At 43.0% G+C, this 25,295-nt stretch overlaps 1 protein-coding gene across 2 annotated transcripts in view; it reads right to left on the bottom strand.

Annotated features, from left to right (window-relative positions):
* Positions 1-25,295, bottom strand: part of SLC10A7 (solute carrier family 10 member 7) — a 288,285-nt gene that overhangs the window by 17,517 nt on the left and 245,473 nt on the right. For both annotated transcript variants that reach the window (XM_043485017.1, XM_043485010.1), the window contains one exon: positions 14,256-14,329. In XM_043485017.1, coding sequence (XP_043340952.1) covers positions 14,256-14,329 — 74 coding nt within the window. The remainder of the gene's footprint in view (positions 1-14,255; positions 14,330-25,295) is intronic.

The following is a 25,295-nucleotide window of genomic DNA, read 5'->3' as shown; positions in this document are numbered from 1 at the left end:
TTAAGATATGTTTTTATATAAATGAAGAAAGACACTTGGAACATTTTAAGTGTGAGCCAATGAGAGGTTGGGAGAAGGAAATGGCACCCCACTCCAGTACTCTTGCCTGGAAAATCCCATGGATGGAGAAGCCTGGTGGGCTGCAGTTCATGGGGTCGCTAAGAGTTGGACACAACTGAGCAACTTCACTTTCACTTTTCACTTTCATGCATTGGAGAAGGAAATGGCAACCCACTCCAGTGTTCTTGCCTGGAGAATCCCAGGAACGGGGGAGTCTGGTGGGCTGCTGTCTATGGGGTCACACAGAGTCAGACACAACTGAAGTGACTTAGCAGCAGCAGCAGCAGCAATGAAAGGTTGGTGCATATGACAGGCACTTTCACATTCTGCCACAGCTTCCAACACCCTAAATTTAGTTTTCCCTAAGATCTTGCATTGATAATCTTTTTAATGGATAGAGGAACTTCCAGAAGGCATCCAAATCATAGTTAAGTGGTAAATGTGAGCAAACAGTGACCCAAATGCACCCACACTTTTTGTTTTGTCAACATGGCTATTAATCACCCTCTGGTGGTAAGTTCCTTTTTGATGGTACCTTGTTTATGATAAACATAAGCCTCAGAAGAGATGTCTTCTGACACAAAAGAACAAGGCAGCTCTGATTGGGGATGAGAAATCAGAGTTATTTACCTGCTGACTCACATTTCTGTAGTTAAACTTGGCTAGATAATTTTTCGCTAACCTAAACCTACTTCTGCCCTTCATCTATTTCAATGATAGGGGATCCAAGACCTCATTCACAAGACTTGTAGGCAGAGGAAGAAAACCCTGGAAACCATTTCTGGAAATAATGTTTTTCTAATCCCCTCAGCTGTTTTTAAACTCTGAATGCGTAACTTAGATATCTGATCAAAGCACAAAGAATTGTGGTTTTCACAGATCAGCATAAATGGTCAGTTTTATTAACAAATGAACATGTGTAATCCTTTCTGGAACACAGGGGAGCACACATGTGCACAAATACAGGAAGTGGTCAAAGGCGGTGGTTTTCAGTGCCAGCTGCTCGTTAGAATCACCTGGGTAGCTTTTAAAACCTGTGATACCTGGGTCTATCCTGAGAGATTCGGAGGAAACAGGTCTGGGGAGGGTCTGGGCAGCTTTGCAATCATCCCAGGTGATTTCCTGGTGGCTCAGATGGTTAAGAATCTGCCTACAAAGTAGGAGACCCAGGTTTGATTCCTGGGTCAGGAAGATCTCATGGAGAAGGGAATGGTAACCCACTCTAGTGCTCTTGCCTGGAGAATCCCACAGACAGAGTAGCCAAGCGGGCTACTGGAGTTGTGGGTCCATGGAGCTGCAGGTGGACACGACTGAGCAACCAACAGGTGACTCCAGTGTGAGTCAGGCTGAGAAGCCGGGCCTGGTAACAGGGAAGAGGATTCCAGGGGTTTTTGGAGATAGACTGATGGTCGCTGTGTGCTGGCTTTGTCATTTTCTTCACTGTGTAAACTGAACTGGGTTGCTTGACCTCTCTGAGGCTTGGTTTTCTACCTTGGGCAATGGGATCAATAAGAACTATTGTGCAGGGCTTTTGTGAAGATCCAATGAGATAATAAGGCAATTCGTGTGCCTGATACAGTGCCTGGTATGCAGTAGGTGTCAGACGACTTCATGTCTACTTTCTGATTCAATGGTCACCTCAACCTTACGAAATGCGAGAAAGATAGAGGCTAGCTGGTTTGGACGTCTATATGTCTGGTTGATTTTGAATTACATATCATTTTACTCTCCAAGTAATTTCATAGCCTCCCTAACCTCTGGAATGCCTCAGGGCCTAGTGCTCACAGCCCTTTTCTCCTCTGGCTACCCTTTCTGTAGTGATCTCATTCAGCCTGATGGCTTAGTTTAAGCTGAACACTCCACCCTGGACCAGAATTCTCGGCTCACAAAGCCGGCTCTCCTTTGGATGTTGAAAAGACATCTCAAACTTAGCACATTCAAGATGGAACTCTTGATCTGCCCCACATCCCTCTTCCATGGGTAAAATCTCTGTCTCATCCAGTATAGTAAATGGCAATTCCACCCTTCTAGTCCCCTCGAGGCCAACTCCCTCGGAATCATCTTTAATTTCCTTCTCTTACATACACATCCAATTCGTCAGCAGATCCCAGTGGTTTGGCATTCAAAATACCACCAGATGCTTCTCGCCACTCCTCCACCGTTACCTTTAATCACACCACCCGGAGCCTTGGTCTGGATTAAAGGCTCTTAACTGGCTTTCTCCCTGCCGCACCCTGCCCCCCAGCCCAGCCCAGCCCTTACGTAACACAGCAGTCAAAGTGGGAGCGGCATCGTGTCCCTCAGACCTCTCAAGGACCCCCTTTGCCTTCTGTGTAGAAGGCAGTCTTCACGACAGGTCGATGAGGTCTCACAAATATCAACCATCCTCCCTGGTGAGCTTTCAGCATCCTCCCCTTCCTCCCCACACTTTCCACTCCCCGAACTCCGGCCTCTTCATCCTCTTCCTCCCACTTGCTGAGCCCCTTCTGGTTCAGGTCCTTGCCCTCGCTGTTCCCTCTGCTTGGAGCCTCTTCCCTCTATACATTGTGGGGCTTGCTCCCGTTTTCCTACAAGTCTTTGACCCAAAGCCCCCTTTAAGCCTAACATGTCCCCGCCTCCATCTTGCACTCTTATTCTCCTTTTCTTTTTCTTTTTCTCCACGCACTTCCCATCATCTGATGCACCATATGTCTGAGTGTTCGCTTGTTCAGCTCCGCTAGAAAGGAAGATGGATACGGGGGAGTACGTTTTCGTATTTTGACCACTACTGTGGACAGAATAGGGCCCAGAATGGTGCCTCGTGCAACCTAGGCATGAAATGAACACTTGGTGAATGAATGCATGCACTGGGCAAAAGATACTTTAAAAGCATCTTTTTAATGGCATTATTTATTCCTGCACATCCCTGCTCTTGCTGTCAGTTGCAGAGGAGTTGGTTTTTATTATTATTGAAAACGCTTGTTCTAGCAGTACTAGAGTACGCAGTGCTAGCGTGAAGAGCAGGGTACTAGTGCTGGTACAGAGATCAAACCTGGGAAGCATCACTGCTCCAAAACCATGAACGTGCTCAGCTTCAGGACAGGTGACTTTCCAAATGAACTGGCTTCCTGGGGCCCAGGAATGTTTTATGTACAATTTTACATCTCCTCCTGACTCCAGGGCAATCTGTCAAAACCCTACAGCATCCCCCCATGGCTTTAACCAATGGGCAGCTGACTTTACTATCTGGCTGGCGTTTTTTGCCTGGACTGCAGATGGGGACAAGGAGGTGGTGGGTGTCACCTCATCTGTAGCCTTGGAGTCCTTTATTATTTACTGTAAAGAAGCACGGAGCCGGCTGTCATCAAATCCACGCAAACTGGTTTATAGTGTCTGGTTCAATTAAGGGGGTTTCTGGGAAGAGACACGACCAAATAAATAATGGGAGAGAGGCAATTCTGAAACAATCATTGTTATTCATCAATCTCTGTTTGCAAGTGAAGATGGGGAGAGAGAAACTTCAAGTGAAGGCGCTCTCCTGGGTGTGATGCTCCACTTCAAACGCAGCAAACAACTGTTGTTCTGTGATGCACATTTTAGTTCTGCTAGAGGCAACCTTTCTAAATATTAATAATAATAATAAACAATCCACTCCGCAGCTGACGGCGGGCGCAGAGATGAACAGGGAGCCCTGGAAGGGGGGTTGTGGTCGGTCCTCCTGGATGTGGCAAAGGCCCCCTCAGAAGGGCCGGGCCCCTGAATTCTTGTCGAGGGCTCCCTCTCAGAAGCACAGGGTGCACATGGCTTCAGGCAGGCAAGCTGATTATTAATGTGTAAAACAAAACTCTTTAGAGCTCCTTCTAACTGTGACTCGGTGGTTTCTCTTTTGAAAGAAATGTGAAATTGTGGAATTAAAAGCTTCTTCCAGGAACAACGGACATGAAGAGGTCCAGAGGGATAGAGATTCGGTACCCAGGTGGAGGGGCTGCTATGCAATACGTGGGGTTTTCTGTCTCCTTGCTGTTGAGCTGAGGTAGCAAGTGTGAGTCAGGCTTGGCTGCAGCGAAGCTGCTTCAAGTAAGCACTGACCTCTCTTGTTCCTGCTCCATCACTGAGGCCTGCGAACCTGAGCGGGTGAGTGAGCTTCTCTAGAAGCTGGGACGTGATTATGGATGTACAGGATATGGTGGCTCCCACACTTTTGTGTAAACACTCTACTTTTTAGAATATGGTTGAAAAATCAGGCTCCGAGGTCGTCGTCTTAAAAATTCTGAATCCCTCAAATAAGGCCCAGTAATCTATATTTTCTTTTTCTTTTTTTAGGGGAGCAATTTGCTATATTTTTAAGGGCCACCTTTCAGGAAATGCTGATCTTATGGTGTTCCTCTGAATAACTCAAGATTCTAAAGCTACACTTAAGTCTTTCAAAATCAGAGAGAATTATTGGCTGTTAGGACCAGAAGGGTCCCAGAGATCACCCAGCCTAGACTTCTCACACCAGTGACCAAGGGATAAGCCTCGAGCTGAGCTTCACAGCACAGGACCTCCCTGGAGCTCTCACTGCAGCTAGGCACAGGGGCTGAGTCCGACCTGGCTTGAGAGCTGGCTCTCTCACTTGGGGTCACATGACCTGTGCAAACTTTTTGTCCCCCTGGGAGCTCACTTCCCTTGCAGCGGTGACTGTATAGGAGTGATGTGAGCTGGGGCGTGGAAAGGGATTTGGGGACATCCTGCACCAGGCTGGTCAGGCGTAAGTTCCAGATTCTTCCAGCAGGTAGTAGATGGTGGCTAAAGAAATTTGGAAGGTAGGTGAAAAATTTCTCCACCCCCATAGCCTTGCCAGCAGCTCTGAATGAAAGTAATCTCCCCAGATATAGATATTTTTAACTTAGCATACATTAGCAGTAAATGTGTTCCCTGAGGTCCCAGCTCTGACCTCTCCAGGGTTCTCACTAGCCTCTGGCATGAGAAGGCTCTCAACACAGGGTTCAGTAACCCCAGTGGTCAGCCTCAGGGGACCACAGGGCCTCTGCGTATGCTCAGTCACGTCTGACTCCTGTGACCCCTCGGACTGTACCCCACCAGACTGCCCTGTCCATGAGATTTCCCAGGCAAGAATATTGCAGTGGGTTGCCATTTCCTGTTCCAGGGGATCTTCCTGACCTAGGGATCAAACCTGCATCTACTGTGGCTCCTGCATTAGGTGGCAGATTCTTTACCACTGAGCCACCTAGGAAGCCCTCAGGGCCCCCAGACAGAGGCTGAACACAAAACCCCGTAGGGATCAGGCCCCCAGAGCAGCCCCGGGGGTTTCACATTCAGGACACGGGATTTCCTAGATTCTTTGAGCAAGTGGGAAGTGTGCAACTCTAAAGTTTTAAGACAGTCTACATATGAGTGAAGGTCCATTTCTTACACTTATCGTACAAAGCAAAAAGGCGGTAATTTCCTCAGTAGAAACCTACTTCTGAATTCATTATGCTAATTAGTAAAGTCTCTGATAAATACAGGATAATAAACGCATTTGCTGTAGCTTCCTCTGGAATACATTTTTCTTTTCTTTTCTTTTCTTTTTAATTTTGGCTGCACTGGCTCTTCGTTGCGGCTCACAGGCTTAGTTACCCCGCAGCGTGTGGGATCTTAGTTCCCTGATCAGGGACTGATACCCCATCTCCTGCACTGGAAGTCAGATTCTTAACCACTGAGCCACCAGGGAAGCCCCTGGCATACTTTCTTTCTGATAAAATAGTAGCTGAATATTCCAGTAAGAATTTTTCATGAGAACAGTGGGCTCTCCTGGGCACTGAAGTCTACAGGAACCATTGGCATAAAATATTTTCAAGTAAATTATTTCTTGTAACAAGCATTTAACCTATTAAGTACCCAATTAATCTTCTTTGTTATTATTATTACTAATCAAAAACATGTTGAATAGAGAAACGATTTAAAAAACATATTAACAAAAGGCATAGAAACTCTGTTATGTAAACTGGATTGACAAAACCTAAATGGAGGTGATCTTACTGCAAATCAAGAAACATTCCAAGTCTTCATTCAGCTCTGGTTCCCATGTGGTATCAGAAATTTGGGTTAAGGTTCAGTGAAAAAGGCATAGCAATAGCCAAAGCTGACATGGTAAGTATTTGAGAAAGGGTATAAAATTTCATCAAGCAGGACGTAAAGTGGTAGTTTTCAGACCTTGCATTATGATCTGTTAATGAGTTACAGAATCAGTGTAATGGGTTTTAATCCAGCACTTGGCTGGAATATGGAATACATCACAGAAAGGGAGAGTGAATGTTGTTTGGTAAAACTTTTTACATACATGCAAATGTTTCCTGGATCACATGTAAAATGTATTTCTAACTGCAGGTTGTGGTTTCAAATGTCTGGCAGTCCCTGGCACAGGAAACATGGAGAAGGAGCAGAAATGTAGGGGGGCATCAGGGCTTTGGTCATGATGAACATCTGCTGTATCATTAAGAAGAATGGTACTTGAGCATCACGTTAGGGAACCTCAGAGAGGTTTTATGCTGAACCTGGGGACTTTCTAAATTTTTATTACAGTCCGGATATACCAGTGATTAAGTTCAGACACCAAATTCAGAATCAAAAATTTAAAGTAAAGTAATCTTCAAACCTCTGAACATAAATGTATCACTTTGTTTGAGAATCTGCATTTTTTCTCTTTGTTTATGTGGATCAGAAAACAGTACAGAAGGACAGATATTTCCCTAAATTGTCTTCAGCATGGTGGTAAAACCTACTGGGCCTTTAATTGCAGTGGCATCTATAAGAATCTGGCAAATGCTAAAGGAATGCATAAAGAAGATGTGATGCTGCTGCTGCTACTAAGTCGCTTCAGTCGTTCTGACTCTGTGCGACCCCACAGATGGCAGCCCATCAGGCTCCACCGTCCCTGGGATTCTCCAGGCAAGAACACTGGAGTGGGTTGCCATGTCCTTCTCCAATGCATGAAAGTGAAAAGTGAAAGTGAAGCCACTCAGTCTTGGCTGACTCTTAGCGACCCCATGACTGTAGCCCACCAGGCTCCTCCGTCCATGGGATTCTCCAGGCAAGAGTACTGGAGTGGGTGCCATTGCCTTCTCTGAAGATGTGATATATATATCTATATACATGTACATATACACACACATGCACAACAGAATATTACTCAGCCATAAAAAAGAATGAAATAATGCCATCTGCAGCAACATGGATAGAATTGTAGATTACCATACTAAGTGAAGAAGTCAGATAAAGACAAATACCATATGACATCACCATATGTGATATCTAAAATATGATACAAATGAACTCATTTAGAAAACAGAAACAAATTTACAGATGCAGAAAACAATCTCATGGTTACCAAAGGAGAAATAGGGGGAGGGATAAATTAGAAGTATGAATTCCATGGATAGAGGAGTCTGGTGGGCTGCAGTGCATGGGGTCGCAGAGTCTTGACAGGACTGAGTGACTAACACAACAATAACGGGATGAACAGATAAACACTGCTGTAGAGGCTTTCCAGGTGGCGCTAGTGGTAAAGAACCTGCCTGCCAATGCAGGAGACTTAAGGGACGTGGGTTTGATCCCTGGGTCAGGAAGATCCTCTGGAGATGGGCAAGGCAAACCACTCCAGTATTCTTGCCAGGGAAATCCCATGGACAGAGGAGTCTGGTGGGCTCCAGTCCCTAGGTTTGCAAAGAGTTGGACATGACTGTAGCAACTTAGCACACGCACACATCCTAAAACAGATAAATGACAAGGACTTGCTATATAGCAAGGGGGATTATACTCAACATCTTATGAAGATGTATAATGGAAAAGAGTCTGAAAAATAATATATATATACACACACATATTTATAAATGAAGTACTTCGTTGTACATTGGAAACTAACACAACATTGTAAATCAACTATACTTCATAAAAAAAAAATGTCAGATGGTAGGGGTCTTCAGACTGCCTTTCCTTACAGAACTGCAGCTCTAAGAGCAAACCACAGGACAAAAGATACATTTACAGTTATGCCTCAAAGACAAGCTTCTATTTTCTGGACTTTGATTTCTACTGTAATAGCTTATTGTCAACAGCACTGTAGCTCTTAGTGTGCAAGAACAGAGGGCAGTGATACCCCATGAAAGGTAAGGGGTGGTTCATCAAGAAACACTTGAAACAGAATATAACTTTTTGTTAATAAAGAAAATATAAGGATTGTGTGCCAGTGTGTGATGGGGCCACAGGGAATATATGCATATGGCTGCAATTTATATATACTGAATATTTTTAAACTGTCTTACAACTTAGCAATGTAATCAGAAGTCATTTTTAAACAATTAATTAAATGATTCAAACTCACACTGACAGTGTATACTTACAGTACTCAGAACCAATTTGGCACTTTTGGGTCTTTGAAAAATTTTTGTATCCTATTGTCCAATGCAGTTCTGGAAGTTAGGAGACCTGGAATCTAGTGTCTGTTAATTATATGACCTGGGATACATTTTTAGTTTTTTTCCTATGTTTTCACTTCTTATGAAAAATAATAATTATTGATTTGTTAACACTTAAGGTTGTTTAGGTAACATGACTTAATGGTTAAAGCCTTTAAAAAAGTGCTTCCCAACTGTAGGGTAGCTTCATCAAGATGATAGTCTTTATGTGCCAAATAGAATCGCAGAGAGGCTTTATGGGAAAAGAAAAGCAAATGCAAATTTTTGGATTTCAGTTCCATTTCCTCTGGAGAAAACAACCCAGATCTTATTAAATGATCTTTTTAGCCCAAGTTGCAGGGTAATCCTTTAGCGCTCCTGAAAAGCTTTCAAAGAAAATTGAAAACAAGATCCTTCTCAGATTTTGTTTCTCCTATGAAACCCTGAAGTGGCTCAGTGGTGAAGAATCCGACTGCCAATGCAGGAGGTGCAAGAGATGCAGATTCGATTTCTGGGTCAGGAAGATCCACTGGAAAAGGGAATGGCTATCCACTGTAGAATTCTTCCCTGTAGAATCCCATATGGTAACAAGAGGACCATAGAAGGCTACAGTCCGTGGGGTACAGAGTTGGAAATGACTGAGCACCACCACCACCACCACTGTGAAACTCTTTGGAGAGTATAAAGATATTTTTTAGCCTCTTTAGGAAGATGTAACAGCCATATTTCCTTTCTTGTAATATTATAACATTATCTACATAGACATTCCTTTAAAAAACTCTCTTCCTTTTTACATATAGCAGGGAAACTGTTACAGAATGGTGGTATTATCTGAGCACCTGACTCATAGGAACTTAAAACTAGAAGGAATCTCAAGGATCATCTTACCCATCTTCTCATTTTACAGATTTGGAAATTGAGGCTGACAGCAGTTGAGTGATTTGTTCCAGCATTGTGGCTCAGCTGGTAAAGAATCCACCTGCAATGCGGGAGACCTGGGTTTGATCCCTGGGTTGGGAAGATCCCCTGGAGAAGGGAAAGACTGCCAACTCCAGTATTCTGGCCTGGAGAATTCCAAAGACTGTATGGCCCATGGGGTCGCAAAGAGTCAGACATGACCGAGAGACTTTCACTCATTCACACTTGATGAGAGAACTGGAATCCAGACCAGAATCAGGTTTGTATTCCTTCCACTCTCTCCAGAATCCTATGTCTCCCAAAAAGCTGTATTCTTTCTGCTTTAATGCATAGTTTCTTCTCACAGCCCAGCTGTGTGACTGTGACTCATAATGAAGTTCAATATGAGGGACAGCTGCCTTGATTGGTCTTTGTACACAAATGTCTAGAAATGGTAAGACCCACAGTGGACTTTTAATACACATTGATCACGACACTCTATTTAAATTTTAAACAGCATTCCTTCAATTCAGAAAAGCTTTTGGAAATAGCAAACGACTTGGAGTCTCACAATTGACTGCCATGTGTCAGTTGACACACTCTAGGAGTATATGCTTTCATTTTGCTATTTGAAAACATGAAAAACTAACATAAACATACACTTGAGGATCTCAAACATCCTTAAACATTCTCTTTCTAGGAACAGTGAGAACTTTCTACATACATTAGAACTCTAGATAAGCAAAGTGATTTGAATGCTCAAGAGAAAAAGATCAATGAAGTAAAAGTAAAATACTAATTTCACAGGATCCCTCAGATTGAATTTGTTTACTGATGAGCTCTATTGACTGATGGGGCACTGAACCATTGGTAACTAGGGTGTGAGCTGTTCCCCCAACTCTGCTATGTAAAATACCTTCTCATTATTATACAAATACCATCATCAGGCTAGAAAATAATTTGGGAGAGTTCATGGCTTTTGGAACAACCCACAGCAAGTGACACTGTCTTGACAAAATATAATTACCTCCAACCCTGAGTTGCAACTATAGGAGAGCAGTAAACAAGCCCCATAGTATTGTTTTAGATGAAGCACATTGAAAGCTCTGCACTTCCTCCAGGCCTCCTCTTTCTTCCTGAACGAACTCCAGGGAATGGCATCATGTCAGGCTTTCCAGATGGATTATGTGGAGCCATAGCTCAATGTCATTTTCAATAGGAAGCCTCATAATTAAAGGTCAAATAGTCACTTCATCTGCAATCAATCAATAGAAAAAGTACTAATACGAAGAACTAATCAATCAATGGCAAATGCACTAATAAAAGCAATGAATCAAATTCAGCATGTGTGTAGATGCAAGTACATCGAAGAGATGGAGACAGGGCAAAAGCAAGAACAATAAAATAAACTGCAAGCATACGTACAAGAGAATACTCAGAAGGCTGCTCAAAACCAGTTTTCATCTTTGGTTCATTAGTTACCTGGGTACCACTTGGCCTGCAATAATTTATTCTTAAATACAAATACTGGATATGCTAATAAACACTGTTATTTCATTGGGCTTTCTTAATGTATTCTATTTGAGACGTTATGTGTATGTGTGTGTATGCACGTGTGTGTGTGTAAAATCACTAAAAGAAATATTTTGACAGTTATCACAAAAGGGACAAATGTATTTCCTACACGCCAAATAGATATATTTGAATCTGTTGTCTTTCATCTTGGTGAGAGATAAGAGAAAGTATCACTCTGAGTGATAGATCCTACCTGAAATTTGCCCCCTGCTTTCTGAAACATGAATTCTTCACACTTACTGTGATGCTCTATCATTGCCATGCAGATGAGGAGTCCCATTAGGATAATTATCAGCTGTAGCTTGGGGGACTGCTGTGCATCTCCTCTGTACCAGAGACGTCAGGTCACCAGTAGAGGGAAACATGGCTTGAACCTTGTGAAAATGATACACTAAATTTATAGGGCTCAACAAGGCCATTCAAGCAAGAGGACCCAAACATCCCTTGCTGTGTGCAGAAATAAGGGCGCTCCAAGGGTTATCTGCGCCTTCTCAGTGAGATAAGAAAGCAGCAAAGAGGTCATTTTTATAAATGCTACCTGGGAGACTGCAGGCAGAAAGCCAGGTGTGATCAAGGCATAATAGAATATCCTGCTGCTGCTAAGTCACTTCCCAACTCTGTGCGACCCCACAGACGGCAGCCCACCAGGCTCCTCTGTCCGTGGGATTCTCCAGGCAAGAATACTAGAGTGGGCTGCCATTTCCTTCTCCAATGCATGCATGCATGCTAAGGCGCTTCAGCCGTGTCCGACTCTGCAAGTAAAATTCCCTAATCCAGGAGCTATGGAAACTAAGGCCTGGGGATGTTTCAATGGAAGAGTCAGGATGAGTATTTAGGACTTGCAATTCCAAGAGAGAGTAGGTCTACCATGTTATGGAAATAACTAAGGATTTACACCACCATGGTTATTTAGTTATCATACTAGAATATTATTGCAGGATCCAAGTATCTATTTCATGGGAGAATATTGCAAAAGCAAAGTGCAAAAGCCGAAGTCCAAGTTAACCCCAATGTTTTCAGTAAAATAGCTACTTTTGATTGGTGTTCATCTAATTTTTCAGATGACTGAAAATCAGAAAGCATCAAGAACAGAACGATATGGCTCTGAGATTTAAAAAAATGAAGAAAAAAAAAACAGCATGAGTATTTTGCTTACAGAAAAGAATACAGATCAGGTTGCAGTATGCTTCTCAGGTAGAGCTTTACTCATCATGGCCAGCTCCAGCACAGGAGAAAATTATGGAGAAAAAAATAAACATGGACTTTCCTCGTGGTCCAGTGGTTAGGAATCTGCCTGCCAATGTAGGGGAAGTGGGTTCGATCCACGGTCTGGGAACTAAGATCCCACATGCTGTGGGGCAACTAAGCCTGTGCACGGAAACTCTCGAGCAAACATTCTAGAGCCTGCGAGCCGCAACTACCGAAGCCCACAGGCCCTAGAACCCACGCTCCACAGCAAGAGAAGCCAGCTCAGTGAGGAGCCCGCACGCAGCACCTAGAGAGGAGCCCCCACTAGCTGTGACTACAGAAAACCCACACGCAGCGACGAAGACCCAGCACAGCCAAACACAAATACAAATACATTTTCAAAGACCACAATCCATTTGGGTTTTCCTGACAAAAGCAAATCCTAAGGGCCGGGCGGGTTTCAGAGGCCAGGGCAGAGATGCGGAAGCATATTGGACGCAGCCAGGGCTCAGCATCTGTGCTAACGACACAGGCTCCTTTGACCCCTGACTCGTGACTGCTGAGGGGTCTGGAGGCGCCCAATCTCTGGCCCGCCTGCCTCTACAGAAGCCCCTGCCTGTTCTCCAGGAGACCTGGAGCACCGGCGTCACGTCATAACAATGACATGCGGGGAAAAGTGCAGGTTGATTCCTTTTGAGGTCAACAATTAAACCACATCTATTATATGAACATCAACAAGACCCAGGGCAGAGGACTGGAACCCTGGAAACAGTAACGCGTTCAGAACCAACACAGTGAGCAATAGCTAATCACAGCCGCTGCTTCCAGGCAGCACACCAAGCTCTCTCCACGGGCAGTCTGGCTCCATCCACAGCAACCTACACGCAGCACCATCACCAAACACGTTTTCTCACGGACTGACTTGTATTACAGACAAGTCCTGGGTCAGATACTTAACATGTTTTATCTTCAGTCTTTACAACACCCTTACAATGTAAGAAAAAGCCTTACAAAGTGAGAAAGCTAAGGTTCAGGTAGCTTAAGTGATTTGTCCAGGTTCACAAAATCTGGAACCAGAGAGTAGCTTCCAAAGCTCTCTCAGCTTCCTTTCGGTGATGATTCTAAGGAAAACCTAATAGACATGTTGCAGTGAAGGGACAGTACACATATAATTTATTCAAATAATCTGAAGTCCTAGATAGCAATTACATAAGAGTATGTCCAGTTTCTAAATCATTTCCCCATCTTTGCAAGACTGAAAATAATTCTATCAGACAGAAATGTCTGGGGCTAGTAAAACCATTATGAAATATCTTTGTTTTCTAGTTTACAGACTGAACTTTAACATAAACAGACTTAGAGAAATGTTAAGTCAGTTATACGCCAAAATGTAAAGGAATTTTTAATACGAGTTTAGCCACAATGTGCCTTCTACCCCACGGAGTTTGTGAATGATGTTTCCATACAGTTTCTCATTACTTAATGATCTTTAATGACTAAAAGCATGGATTCCAGATAACTAGATAGGCTGTTGGGATAATGCCTTTAAACTGGATAAAGGTAAGGAGAGAATAGCACTTTTCTTGATCTATTTTTGTCCATTAAATACATACTTATTTCACTTTAGGTATTAATGAGACTGAGTTCATAATAACTAAATATATTGTTGTTTCTTTATAGAAATAACATTCTGAAATAAACTTCAGCCTAATGTCAATTATTTTCACCCTGCTCCGAGCTTCCAGAAACTATGTTAACATCTTCCAGGGGTCACTCTAGGGCCTTCCAAAGCCAAGTTTGTGCTCATTGCACACCCACAACTACCCCACTCCCCAACTTTTAACATGAACATTCGACCCTGAAAACCTTCTATGAGAATGGAAAACATGATTACAAGTAGAGCTAAACCCTACACTATTAAAACTATTAAAAAGAGTTTAATTCATGATGGTATTTCAAAGTCATGATTGATCCCCACTTTGCTACCGTTCTTTAGGTAACAAAGTAGACAATATCTGCATTCCATTTAGTTTGAAAAGTTGTTTGAATTTCAAAATCATAAGATGCAATTATCTGAAGGTAATATTAAGCTAGTGTTTCGGTCTGTGGATTACTTACCCAATGTGAGGGATTTGTGTGTAGAACAGAACATGACAGCTACAGTGTCTGCTGGTGTGAAACCCGAATTATTCCTGAGGGGGGTGGAAAAAAAAAAAGCTTTACAAATATTGCTGTAAAAAAGCCCATTTAACACATCCTCAATAAAATGTAGTACCTATCTTCATGCAAACGTCCTTTTGATCAATCCTGGAGACAGAAGTAATTCTATACCGAAATGCACAGAAATGTCCAAATTTCTTTTTAGAGAGTAATTACTAGTTTATGCATGAAAAAGAGACAGTCCTAAAAATATGGTTCGGGCGGGGGAGGTCTCCTAAGATCATATGCATCATGGATCTGTGGCACAGGACTTTATAAAAATCCTGCAGCAGGAAACTCCATTAGTACACCCTCCAGGCTGTCACTTGATTTTAATGCAGTAGCTTGAAAGAGTTAATGTGTCGCCAAAAAGGCTTCCCTCAAGGAGCAACACATCCTTTAGGCAGCAAGTGCACACCTTTGAGAACCACAAGGTGTGAACAAGGATTTAACTTCATATGTTTTGGTAAAAATAACAAATGACCAATTTTTAGCAATTACCATGTACCAAGTATTCCTTTAAGGCCTTTGCATGTAAAGACAAAAATCCTACCAGGTAGGCAATATGATATCCCTATTGACAGATGAGAAAACTGAGGCACACAGAAATTATGTAACCGACCCAGGACCTCAGAGCTAGGGAGTGAGTGACCGAGTCAGGATTTAAACGAAGTCCAGCTCCTGTGTCTATGCTTAACTGCTAAATAATAGTTAAAAGGCTTCCCTGGTGGCTCAGTTGGTAAAGAATCTGCCTGCAATATAGGAGACCTGGGTTTGATCTCTCAGCCGGGAAGATCCCCTGGAGAAGGGAATGGTAAACCTGCTCCAGTATTCTTGCCTGAAGAATTTCATGGACAGAGGAGCCTGGCGAGCTATAGTCCATGGGGTCACAAAGAGTCGGACATGACTGACTGACTTTCAGGCAAGAATACTGGAGTGGGTTGCCATTTCCTTCTCCAGGGGATCTTCCTGACCTTGGGATCAAACCTGCATCTCCTCCATTGGCAGGTGAATTCTTTACCACTGAGCCACCTGGGAAGCCCTTGACTTTCACTTCACTTCACTATGCTAAAGATAAAAAGATCTTGCTTAGTCAAAATCCCATTAAATGTTAGAGCTAAAATTTTTGCCATGTAATCTTTTTTTTTCTTTTGAACTTTTTATTTTGTCTTGGAGTGTAACCAATTAACAATGTTGTGGTAGTTTCAGGTGAACAATGAAGGGACTCAGCCACACATAGGCATGTATCCATTCTCCCTCTAACAGATCATCAAAACTTCACAATCATTTGTGCCTGTGTTGGGAGTGGGATATTCAAACACTAGAATTCAATAAAGAAATAATATTGAACTTTAAAAATCCATTAAATGTTATGGGGATCAGTACTAGTGAATATCATATCGAAATCTCCTATTTTAGATCACAAAGATTTAGAGGACCAAGGACCAAAAAGGTTAGAAATGCAATTATCACTATTGCATTTTTGACATGTTAGAAACTAGTCCTTCCTCCAGAATCAGTGTTTGAAGACATAGTGAGTCTGTGTGAGCCTATTCATTCCCCACCCTGAACTCAGACAAGAGAGTGAGCAAAGGGAACAATGTTTTAAAGCCTGACTGCAGGGCTTCCCAGGTGGTGCTAGTAGTAAAGAATCCTCCTGCCAATGCAGGAGGCACAGGTTCGATCCCTGATCTGGGAAGATCCCACATGCCAAGGAGCAACGAAGCCCATGCATCACAACTATTCTGCCTGTGCTCTAGAGGCTGGGAGTCACAACTACTGCACCCACGTGCCCTGAAACCCATGCTCCACAACAATGAGAAGCTCACACATGGCAACTAGAGAAAAGCCCTTGCAACAACAAAGACCCGGCACAGCCAAAAATAAAAGTAAACAGAATTATTAAAAAAAAAGACAAAGCCTGACTGCATGCGTACAGTTGCAGATACAGCAATCTACCCAATCGTCAAGGATCTCTAAAGAAAGTGACTCCACCATTTCCCCGGGTAGCCTTATCCTTTGCAAAAATTCTGTTTATTTATTTACTTTTGGCTGTGCTGGGTCTTCGTTGCCGTGCAGGCTTTCTCTAGTTACGGCAGAAAGCTGGGGCTACCCTCTGGTTGAGGTGCACAGACGTCTCATTGTGCTGGCTTCTCCTGCTGCGGAGCATGGGTTCTAGGGGTTTGGGCTTCAGTAGTTGCAGCACGTGGGTTCAGTAGTTGTGGCTCTCTGGCTCTAGCGCACCAGGCTCATTAGCTGTGGCACATGAGCTGAACTGCTCTGAGGTACGTGGGATCTTCCTACATGTCTCCTGCATTGGCAGGCAGATTCTTTACCACTGAGACACCAGGGAAGCCCCAGACTTAACCTTATATATAACTGTCACTGGGAGAAAAAACTTCCCTCAATAGATCCCTCATCCTGTTTCTTTGTTATATACCCACTGGAGGGGATAGGGACCCTCTCTTCTACCACCTCCTCCTCTCTGCATAATGGTACCTACATACAGTGGAATATTACTCAGTCATAAAAAGGAATGAAACTGGGTCATTTGAAGAGATGTAGATGGACCTGGAGATTGTCATACAGAGGGAAGTAAGTCAGAGAAACAAACATTGTACATGAATGCATATGTGTGGAATCTAGAAGAACAGTACAGATGAAGCTACTTCCGGGGCCGGAACAGAGATGCAGACAGCAAGCACGGATGTGTGGGCACAGGGCTGAGGAGGGCGGGCCGAACCGGGGGAACAGGACTGACATATAAACACCACCACGTATAAAGCAGACAGCTCGTGGGAAGCTGCCGCGTGGCACAGGGGCTCAGCTCGGTGCTCTGGGACAACCTGGAGGGGTTGGACGGGAGGGCATGGAGGGAGGCTCAAGACAGAGGAGACACATGTGTACTTCTGGCTCATTCACGCTGCTGCTAAGTCACTTTGGTCATGTCTGACTCTGTGCGACCCCACAGACGGCAGCCCACCAGGCTCCTCTGTCCCTGGCATTCTCCATGCAAGAACACTGGAGTGGGTTGCCATTTCCTTCTCTAATGTATAAAAGTGAAAAGTTAGAGTGAAGTCGCTCAGTCGTGTCCAACTCTTCAAGACCCCATGGACTGCAGCCCACCAGGCTCCTCTGTCCACGGGATTTTCCAGGCAAGAGTACTGGAGTGGGGTGCCATTGCCTTCTCTTGATTCACACTGAAGAACAGCAAAAACGAACACAGCACCCTAAAGCAATTATACACCAATGGAAAAAAATAGAATATCTAAATTACCGTTTAGTCTCCTCTCCTTTGAAAAGGAGTGTAAGCTCATGCTTCCTAACCAGTCTTACTTGCAACATTTTTGTTTTGTTAATAACATCTTTCCGAACTGAATTTTTGGTGTCTCTCAGGTGAGAGAAAAGGAGGGAAGGAGAAAGAGAAAGAGAGAGGGAGAGTGAGAGGCAGAGGGTTTGGGTTTAAGTTTACCGAATTCATAGTCGTGAGAGGGGCTGTGCTTTTAATAAATCTGATGAAGAGAAGAAAAGGGCCATGGAGACGAGCATGATTATATAGAAATTATGCATGAAACCACGTCCCCAAAGGAGCCTGAGAGGAGGCGTCTGAGATTAGCCTGAGAGGAGAGCGTCCTATGGTCTGAGAGTCTGGGAGCCGGAAGGAGACAAGGTCGGTGAAAAACCCAGAAATTTTTCCGGTAGAGAAGAAGAAAGTGGAGGTAATTCATGTCAGGGATTTTACTCTCTTTGTAAAGTGTACGGTGCTTCATTCATCCTCAGAGAGGTAACCCTATGACCTGACCTGAGAAATAAGGAAAACTCGAGATAAGCAGATCGAGGAACATGACCTACATGTTCCTCACATGTCAATTCACAATGAATGAAAAATGTCTCCAGGAACGAATGCCCAGCTGTGATGGTGGAATGCGCCTGCAGGACCAGCTGGCCTGGCCTGGGGCTGTCCCCCAGCCACACTCCAGTGATGGTAACACTATGAAGACCTTCGAGGCATTTGGCTGACCTCGTTTGTTACCCATTCTCACTGAATTTGGATTTATGTGATTTGGTTTCCTTCCGAGATAGTCTGGCAATATGGTTCTTTGGTGAATGCTATTCTGCTTGATATTTGTTCTTTTCCAGATTATAGTATATTTCTGATGTGTCTAAATCTCTCTGGCCAAGAAAGCTCTGACTTATTTCTGACATTGGCTGTGCTGTCTGCCAGGCTGGAGCAGGGTTTCCAGTGTGGCTAAGGAGCATGTCTGTAGATATGCTTACTTGTCCTCTGCCTTTAGGTAAGGAGACCCACGGTAAGCCAACACGAGGAGGTATCTGGCCCTGATGTGGGTTGAACACCACCCTAGGCTTCTACAGACACAAAGCCCTTCAGTAGGGAGGGAGAGTCAGGATATAAAAATGGAATGTTTGAGGTTAAAAACAATATTCTACCTAAATAGAGCTGACATACTCTATCTCTGATTATAATCAACCCTGAATATTCATTGGAAGGACTGGGATGCTAAAGTTGAAGCTCTTGTACTTTAGCCCCCAATGTGAAGAGCTGACTCATTGGAAAAGACCCTGATGCTGGGAAAGATGGAAGGCAAAAAGAGAAGAGGGAGGCAGAGGATGAGATGGTTAGATGGCATCACCGACTCAATGGACATGAACTTGAGCAAACTCCAGGAGATAGTGGAGGACAGGGAGACCTGGTGTGCTGCAGTCTGTGGGGTCGCAAAGAGTTGGACATGACTTAGTGACGGAAGAACAACAACATATCCTCTCTCGACAGTAACAGATTGTTCTATATCATGGATCTTGGAGAAGCCAGTAGAGCACGTACTCACTTAATGGTCCATCCGAGATGGGGGGTGGGGAGGGGGAGGATGATGAGTAACCACAGCAGTAAACTTAAAAAGAAATTTTATCATACATGTATTTAATTGAACTACAGTTGATTTGCAGTAAATATTTATTGAGCACTTTTCTAAGCATTTTGCATCCAGTATTTCTTTCTTCACAGAACAGCCTTATACAATAACAGTATTTTTGTCTTTGCTTTTCCCAAAAAGGGATCTTAAAGCAGAGTTAGTTGCATCAAGTCACACAGCTCAGGAGGCTGTCCTAAACTGTGAAGACAAGTTTGCCTTCTGAGAAGAATATTATAAAAAACCAAAACCACCACACAAATTTAGTGGATGACAGCAGCTAAGTAACCCTCCTTCACCCCATGCTCTGGGGTTAAGTGGCAGAAAGTCAAGACAACATAAAAAAAAACTAAGTGTCCCGTAGATTATACTAAGTAGTAATGACTGTAATTATTTTCAATGATTATCATCTCTATTGTGCCTGCTCACATTCTTGAAAGGAATTGCATTACTATTTATTTTCCAATTCTACCTTATCTCTTTTTAATATTGATTTTCTTTTTATCTCGTTCTTATAATTCTTTTGATTACTTTGGCTTCCCTCGAGGTGTTTATTTCCTTTGCGTCCCAACTGGTCTTTTTATTCTCTCACAAAGCTTTCAATCGGTGTTTTCCACATAATATTTATTTTGCCTGCTTTTGCAGTACCCACAGAGGAAAACATGTCAGAAGGTTTTACCAGCAGAATTACAGAATGTGGAGCAGAAAAGGTCCTCTGAGATAGTCCCGTCTAAGCCCACTGTTTTTACAGGGGAAAGTTCCCTGTGAAAACTTTGCTTTGTTAACCTCGGTACCCGTGTTCTGCCTTCACCGCTTTTAGGAGACCTCGTCTGCCCCCAGCTCTGTGGCACTAAACAAGTTAAGCAGGGCCCTGGCCGAGTTGCCCCAGCTCTGAGCAGTAAGGAGACTTCCCGTTACTAACAAGGCTCGTCTTCCCTTCCCCCTCTGCCTGCCTCTCCCCTCTCCTACTCTTCAGGTTACCCCCCTTCCCTCCCTGGGCTATGGCCTGAGGCTGCATGAGACATCTCACAGAAAACCTACTGATAAGGACCAAAGCACCCAGTACAAATATTTAAATATTTGTCTTCTCCCTTTTCCTTCCTTTCTGGTTTCTTCTGTCACTCTAGAAACATTCTCTGTTTCTACTACCCTAGTTGTCAACCTACCAAACTGTCTTATTTTGAAAAGGCTCCCCATTACTGCTTTCTTTTTCTAAGCTTTTTCAACATTTTTCTTCTAACTTTGAAGCTTCCGAAAGTTACAGAAAGCTTAGGTCAATGTGGTTAAAGGACTCTTGGTTTGATGAATGAACTCCCCATTCCTAGCAACTGTGACAGAGAAGTGTCAAAAAGAATGTATTACAAAACTAGAGACGCTAATTCTCTCTTCCATAATTAGTTTTTGAAATAATATAAACTACTGTGATAAAACAAATATTTTACAGTAGCTAACATTTCCAGAGCACTTACTGTATGCTAGGTATTATGGTGAGGGCTTTATGTACATATCCTTTAATTCTCCAAATGACCCTATGAGATAGGTATTACTACTGTTTTCATTTTATAAATGAGGACATTGATGAAAGTTATAAAGTTATCAAACAGAATGAAAACTCAAGTCCCTCTGACTCCAGAGTTGGAATTTTCAACTCTGATGCTATTATCTGAACCGATAATACAGATACAGGATACAGAATGTACTCTCAAATGTACTTTAAATACTCAGAGTACTAATAGAAGAGGCTCCCATGCCAGACACTACAGAGGTAATAGGTCAGGTTTCTAAACCTAAGAAATATTAACCAGGTAAGCAGAGTGTTGAAGGGAAGTTGAATTTCCCTGGCTGGGTCTCTCCTGGTTTATGCTAAACTTCCACCATCAGAGGTCAGTGGCATACTGTACAAAAAAAGACAGACTGATTTCTCTGCTGAGATTTCTTTCTCTGGTTATTTGGATTGCTTTTAATTTTATTGGACTAGTAAGTTAAAGGAAAAACCTGCTACAGGCCAATTTTATTAATTTTAAGAAGGAAGGAACAAGAAGTAGGAAAAGAACTCAATGAAGTATAAACCAATGGGTTCTTGTTCTAACTCTTGGTATTGTTGACTAATGTGTGTGTGTGTGTGTGTGAACTTGAAGAATCCAGTCACATAATCACTACAAAATTCCCCAGTCAAAACAAGTATTAAGAATTTTAAAAGTAACTGAAGTAGCTTAGTGTGGTGGAAACAACAAGGGTAAATGCTTTTGGAAATGTCAAATGGAGATGACACGCAACTCTAAGTGTAGTATCTGCCATCTGATTTGGGGTAAGTCACTAAACTACTAAAATCTGATTTCAGGCAAGTTCCTAAACTACTCTAAGCGTGGGTCATCATCTGCAAACTAGCAACCAAATGCACAGTATCCTGGTCTTTTGCTGTCAGACTTACACAAAATAACATATGCAGAAACTGCAGCATGGTACCTGACATAGAGTAGGGTTCAATAAATGTTGGTATTTTTCATTTCTCCAATAAAATCCTCAGGAGCTATGGGGTCTTCCAAAGTGAAAACAGAATATGAAGATCATAACTTTTGTCTAATCAAAACATGTCCAAATTTTAATGGCATGTGTTGGGGCTATACAACCTGTACCAAGGAGCAGAGTTACAGCTAATCCACATTCTTTTATTTACCAAAGAACATGCATGTCTGGCAGGGGGCCAAGCAAGTTCAAAACACAACAGAACTTCAGTGAAGGCAGAACAGAAGGGCCTCAAAACCACAAGGCTTTATGAAGTCTGGCCTCCTTCATGAGGAAAATCCTCACTTCTAATTTGACTGGTTGGGATATGCCCCACCTCCACCCCCTCCCTCAGCAATAATCCCAATAGTGGCTGTTCTGTGGCCCTTCAAGGCATTTTTCAGTCACTGACGGGGTATCTGTATTCCACTTACCCTCACAGGATGGATGAGTGAGTCTGATGATTACTTTTGCCACAAGGACCCACAAGCAAGCAACCAGCAAAAGCCGAACATCTTTTGGAAGATGACGTAATGAGCCATTTACAAAAAGAACTTTAAAGTAGCTTCTCTCAGACTTACCCAATTAAGTCACATTTTCTCTGTAACTTAATGGCTCCGGGCTTTATTCTTACTTCATAAATCACAAGCACAGGCTTGGAAAAATGTTTCCAATTACACCAATCAATACATTTTTATTGACTGTTTACAACTGGCCCCCTACCGTACCAAGTGCTCTTAGAGCCAAGTGCCTAATGCGAGGCCTGAACCATCCACGCTCTGACACCATTCCAGGCTTCGTAAACAAGCCGGGATCCTTCCCTTGTGGCAACTCACTGCCAGGAACTGGCATTCAAGGGCCTGGCAATCTGGCCCAAGCGTAACCTCCCAGTTACTAGAATTATTTTCCATTTGCTTTTACTCCTATTGTTCCACCAGGTCTTTGTGTGTGTGTGTCTACATGTGTATTACTATTTCTTCTTCCCCAAATTCCCTCTTTGAGTCTGCATTTGCTAAATAATTAGCTATTCTCTATGACTCATGTCAAATCCCATCTCTTCCATGGAGTCTTATTCTACCACTCTCTTTGAAAGTGACTTCTTTGAATTGTCTATGGGTTGTGTTCTGAAAGAGATGGGAATATCAAACCACCTGACATGCCTCTTGAGAAACCTGTATGCAGGTCAGGAAGCAACAGTTAGAACTGGACATGGAACAACAGACTGGTTCCAAATAGGAAAAGGAGTACATCAAGGCTGTATATTGTCACCCTGCTTATTTAACTTATATGCAGAGTACATCATGAGAAACTCTGGGCTGGAGGAAGCACAAGCTGGAATCAAGATTGCCAGGAGAAATGTCAATCACCTCAGATATGCATATGACACCACCCTTATGGCAGAGAGTGAAGAAGAACTAAAAAGCCTCTTGGTGAAAGTGAAAGAGGAGAGCGAAAAAAGTTGGCTTAAAACTCAACATTCAGAAAACTAAGATCATGGCATCTGGTCCCATCACTTCATGGCAAATAGATGGGGAAACAGTGGAAACAGTGGCTGACTTTATTTTTGGGGGCTCCAAAATCACTGCAGATGGTGATTGTAGCCATGAAATTAAAAGATGCTTACTCCTTGGAAGGAAAGTTATGACCAACCTAGACAGCATATTAAAAAGCAGAGACATTAATTTATCAACAAAGGTCTGTCTAGTCAAGGCCATGGTTTTTCCAGTGGTCATGTATGGATGTGAGAGTTGGACTCTAAAGAAAGCTGAGTACTGAAGAATTGATGCTTTTGAACTGTGGTGTTGAAGAAGACTCTTAAGAGTCCTTTGGATTGCAAGGAGATCCAACCAGTCCATCCTAAAGGAGATCAGTCCTGGGTGTTCACTGGAAGGACTGAGGCTGAAGCTGAAACTCCAATACTTTGGCCACCTGATGCGAAGAGTTGACTCATTGGAAAAGACCCTAATGCTGGGAGGGATTGAGGGCAGGAGGAGAAGGGGACAACAGAGGATGAGATAGTTGGATGGCATCACCAACTCAATGGACATGGGTTTGGGTAAACTCCGGGAGTTGGTGATGGACAGGGAGGCCTGGCGAGCTGCGGTTCATGGGGTCGCAAAGAGTCGGACACGACTAAGCGACTGAACTGAACTGAACTGTGTTACCGCAGCACTAACATAACACTCAGCTATCAGTACATATATCTAGTCTATAAAGTCCTACAGGGTCAAAATCATTACATGTAGTATTCACTATGGTAACTTTCTCATATCTGTTGAACATATAATACTGGTGGAAGAAGTTGCATTAGAGGCGAGCTTTTAAGAATAAGAAAGATGAAATGGGACACAGAGACCAATTTTGACATGGGGCCAGCCTAAGCAAAGGACAGAAATGAGAATGTTTGAGATTCCTTTAGGGAACAGCAAAGATTTTATCTCAACCTATAGCTTAGACAGTGTGAACTCTAGCAGTGGTTCACTCAGCCTCTCAAATGAACCTCATTCTGCAAGCACTGAATAACCATTGAAGATCTCTGAACAAGAGAGCTATTATCAGAACTCTGAGCCACCGGAAACAGTATGAAATGCACAAGAAAAATTCAGTCTGCAAATGAAGATACCAGGAAGACATTCATGGAAATAGCCTAGGGAGAAAGGCAACAAGAGCCTGAATTAGGGAAGCAGCTTTGGAAGCACAAGAAATATGACCAAGGCAGGATCAAGACATTTAAAAAATAATTATGTGAAGGATTCCAGTCTGAGCAACTCTGTGGATGACAGCTTCCTTCATACAGAGTGAAGTAAGTCAGAAAGAGAAAAACAAATATAATATATTAATACATATACATGGAATCTAGAAAAATGGTAGAGAAGAACCTAGTTTTGGGAATAGAGATGCAGACAGAGAATGGACACTTGAGCACAGGGTGGGAAGGGGAGGGTGGGAGAAACCGGGAGAGCAGCGCTGACACATATACTCCACCACATGTAAAATTTACCCTGGTGGTTCAGATGGTAAAGAATCCCCTGTAATGCGGGAGACCTGGGTTCGATTCCTGGGTTGGGAAGATGCCCTGGAGAAGGGAATGGCTACCTACTCCAGTTATTCTTGCCTGGAGAATTCCATGGACAGAGGAGTATTGCAGGCTACAGTCCATGGGGTCGCAGAGTTAGACACGACTTTCACTTTCACTTTCAGGTGTAAAATAGCTAGCTAGTGGGAAGCTGCTATATAGCACAGGGAGCTCAGCTCCATGCTCTGTGATGACCTAGAGGGGTGGGATGGGGTGAGGGGGAAGTCCAAGAGGGAGGGGATATATATATATATATACTTAGAGCTGGTTCACTTAGTTGTATTGTAAAGCAGTTATACTCCAGAAAAAGAGAAAAGAATACATGCTCCAGTAAGTCAACTCCTTGGGTTCAAATCCCAGCTCAACCATGTGTGATTTTTAGACAAGCAGGTTTACCCTCATCTGTAAAGTGGAAAGAATGATTTCACTTAGTTATATGGCTGTTGTAAG

The sequence above is a fragment of the Cervus canadensis genome, chromosome 1 (genome assembly GCF_019320065.1).
Source record: "Cervus canadensis isolate Bull #8, Minnesota chromosome 1, ASM1932006v1, whole genome shotgun sequence".
In the NCBI taxonomy this organism is placed as follows: Eukaryota; Metazoa; Chordata; class Mammalia; order Artiodactyla; family Cervidae; genus Cervus; species Cervus canadensis.
The sequence above is the reverse complement of the archived record's forward strand: the minus strand, read 5'-3'. Positions and strand labels throughout refer to the sequence as shown.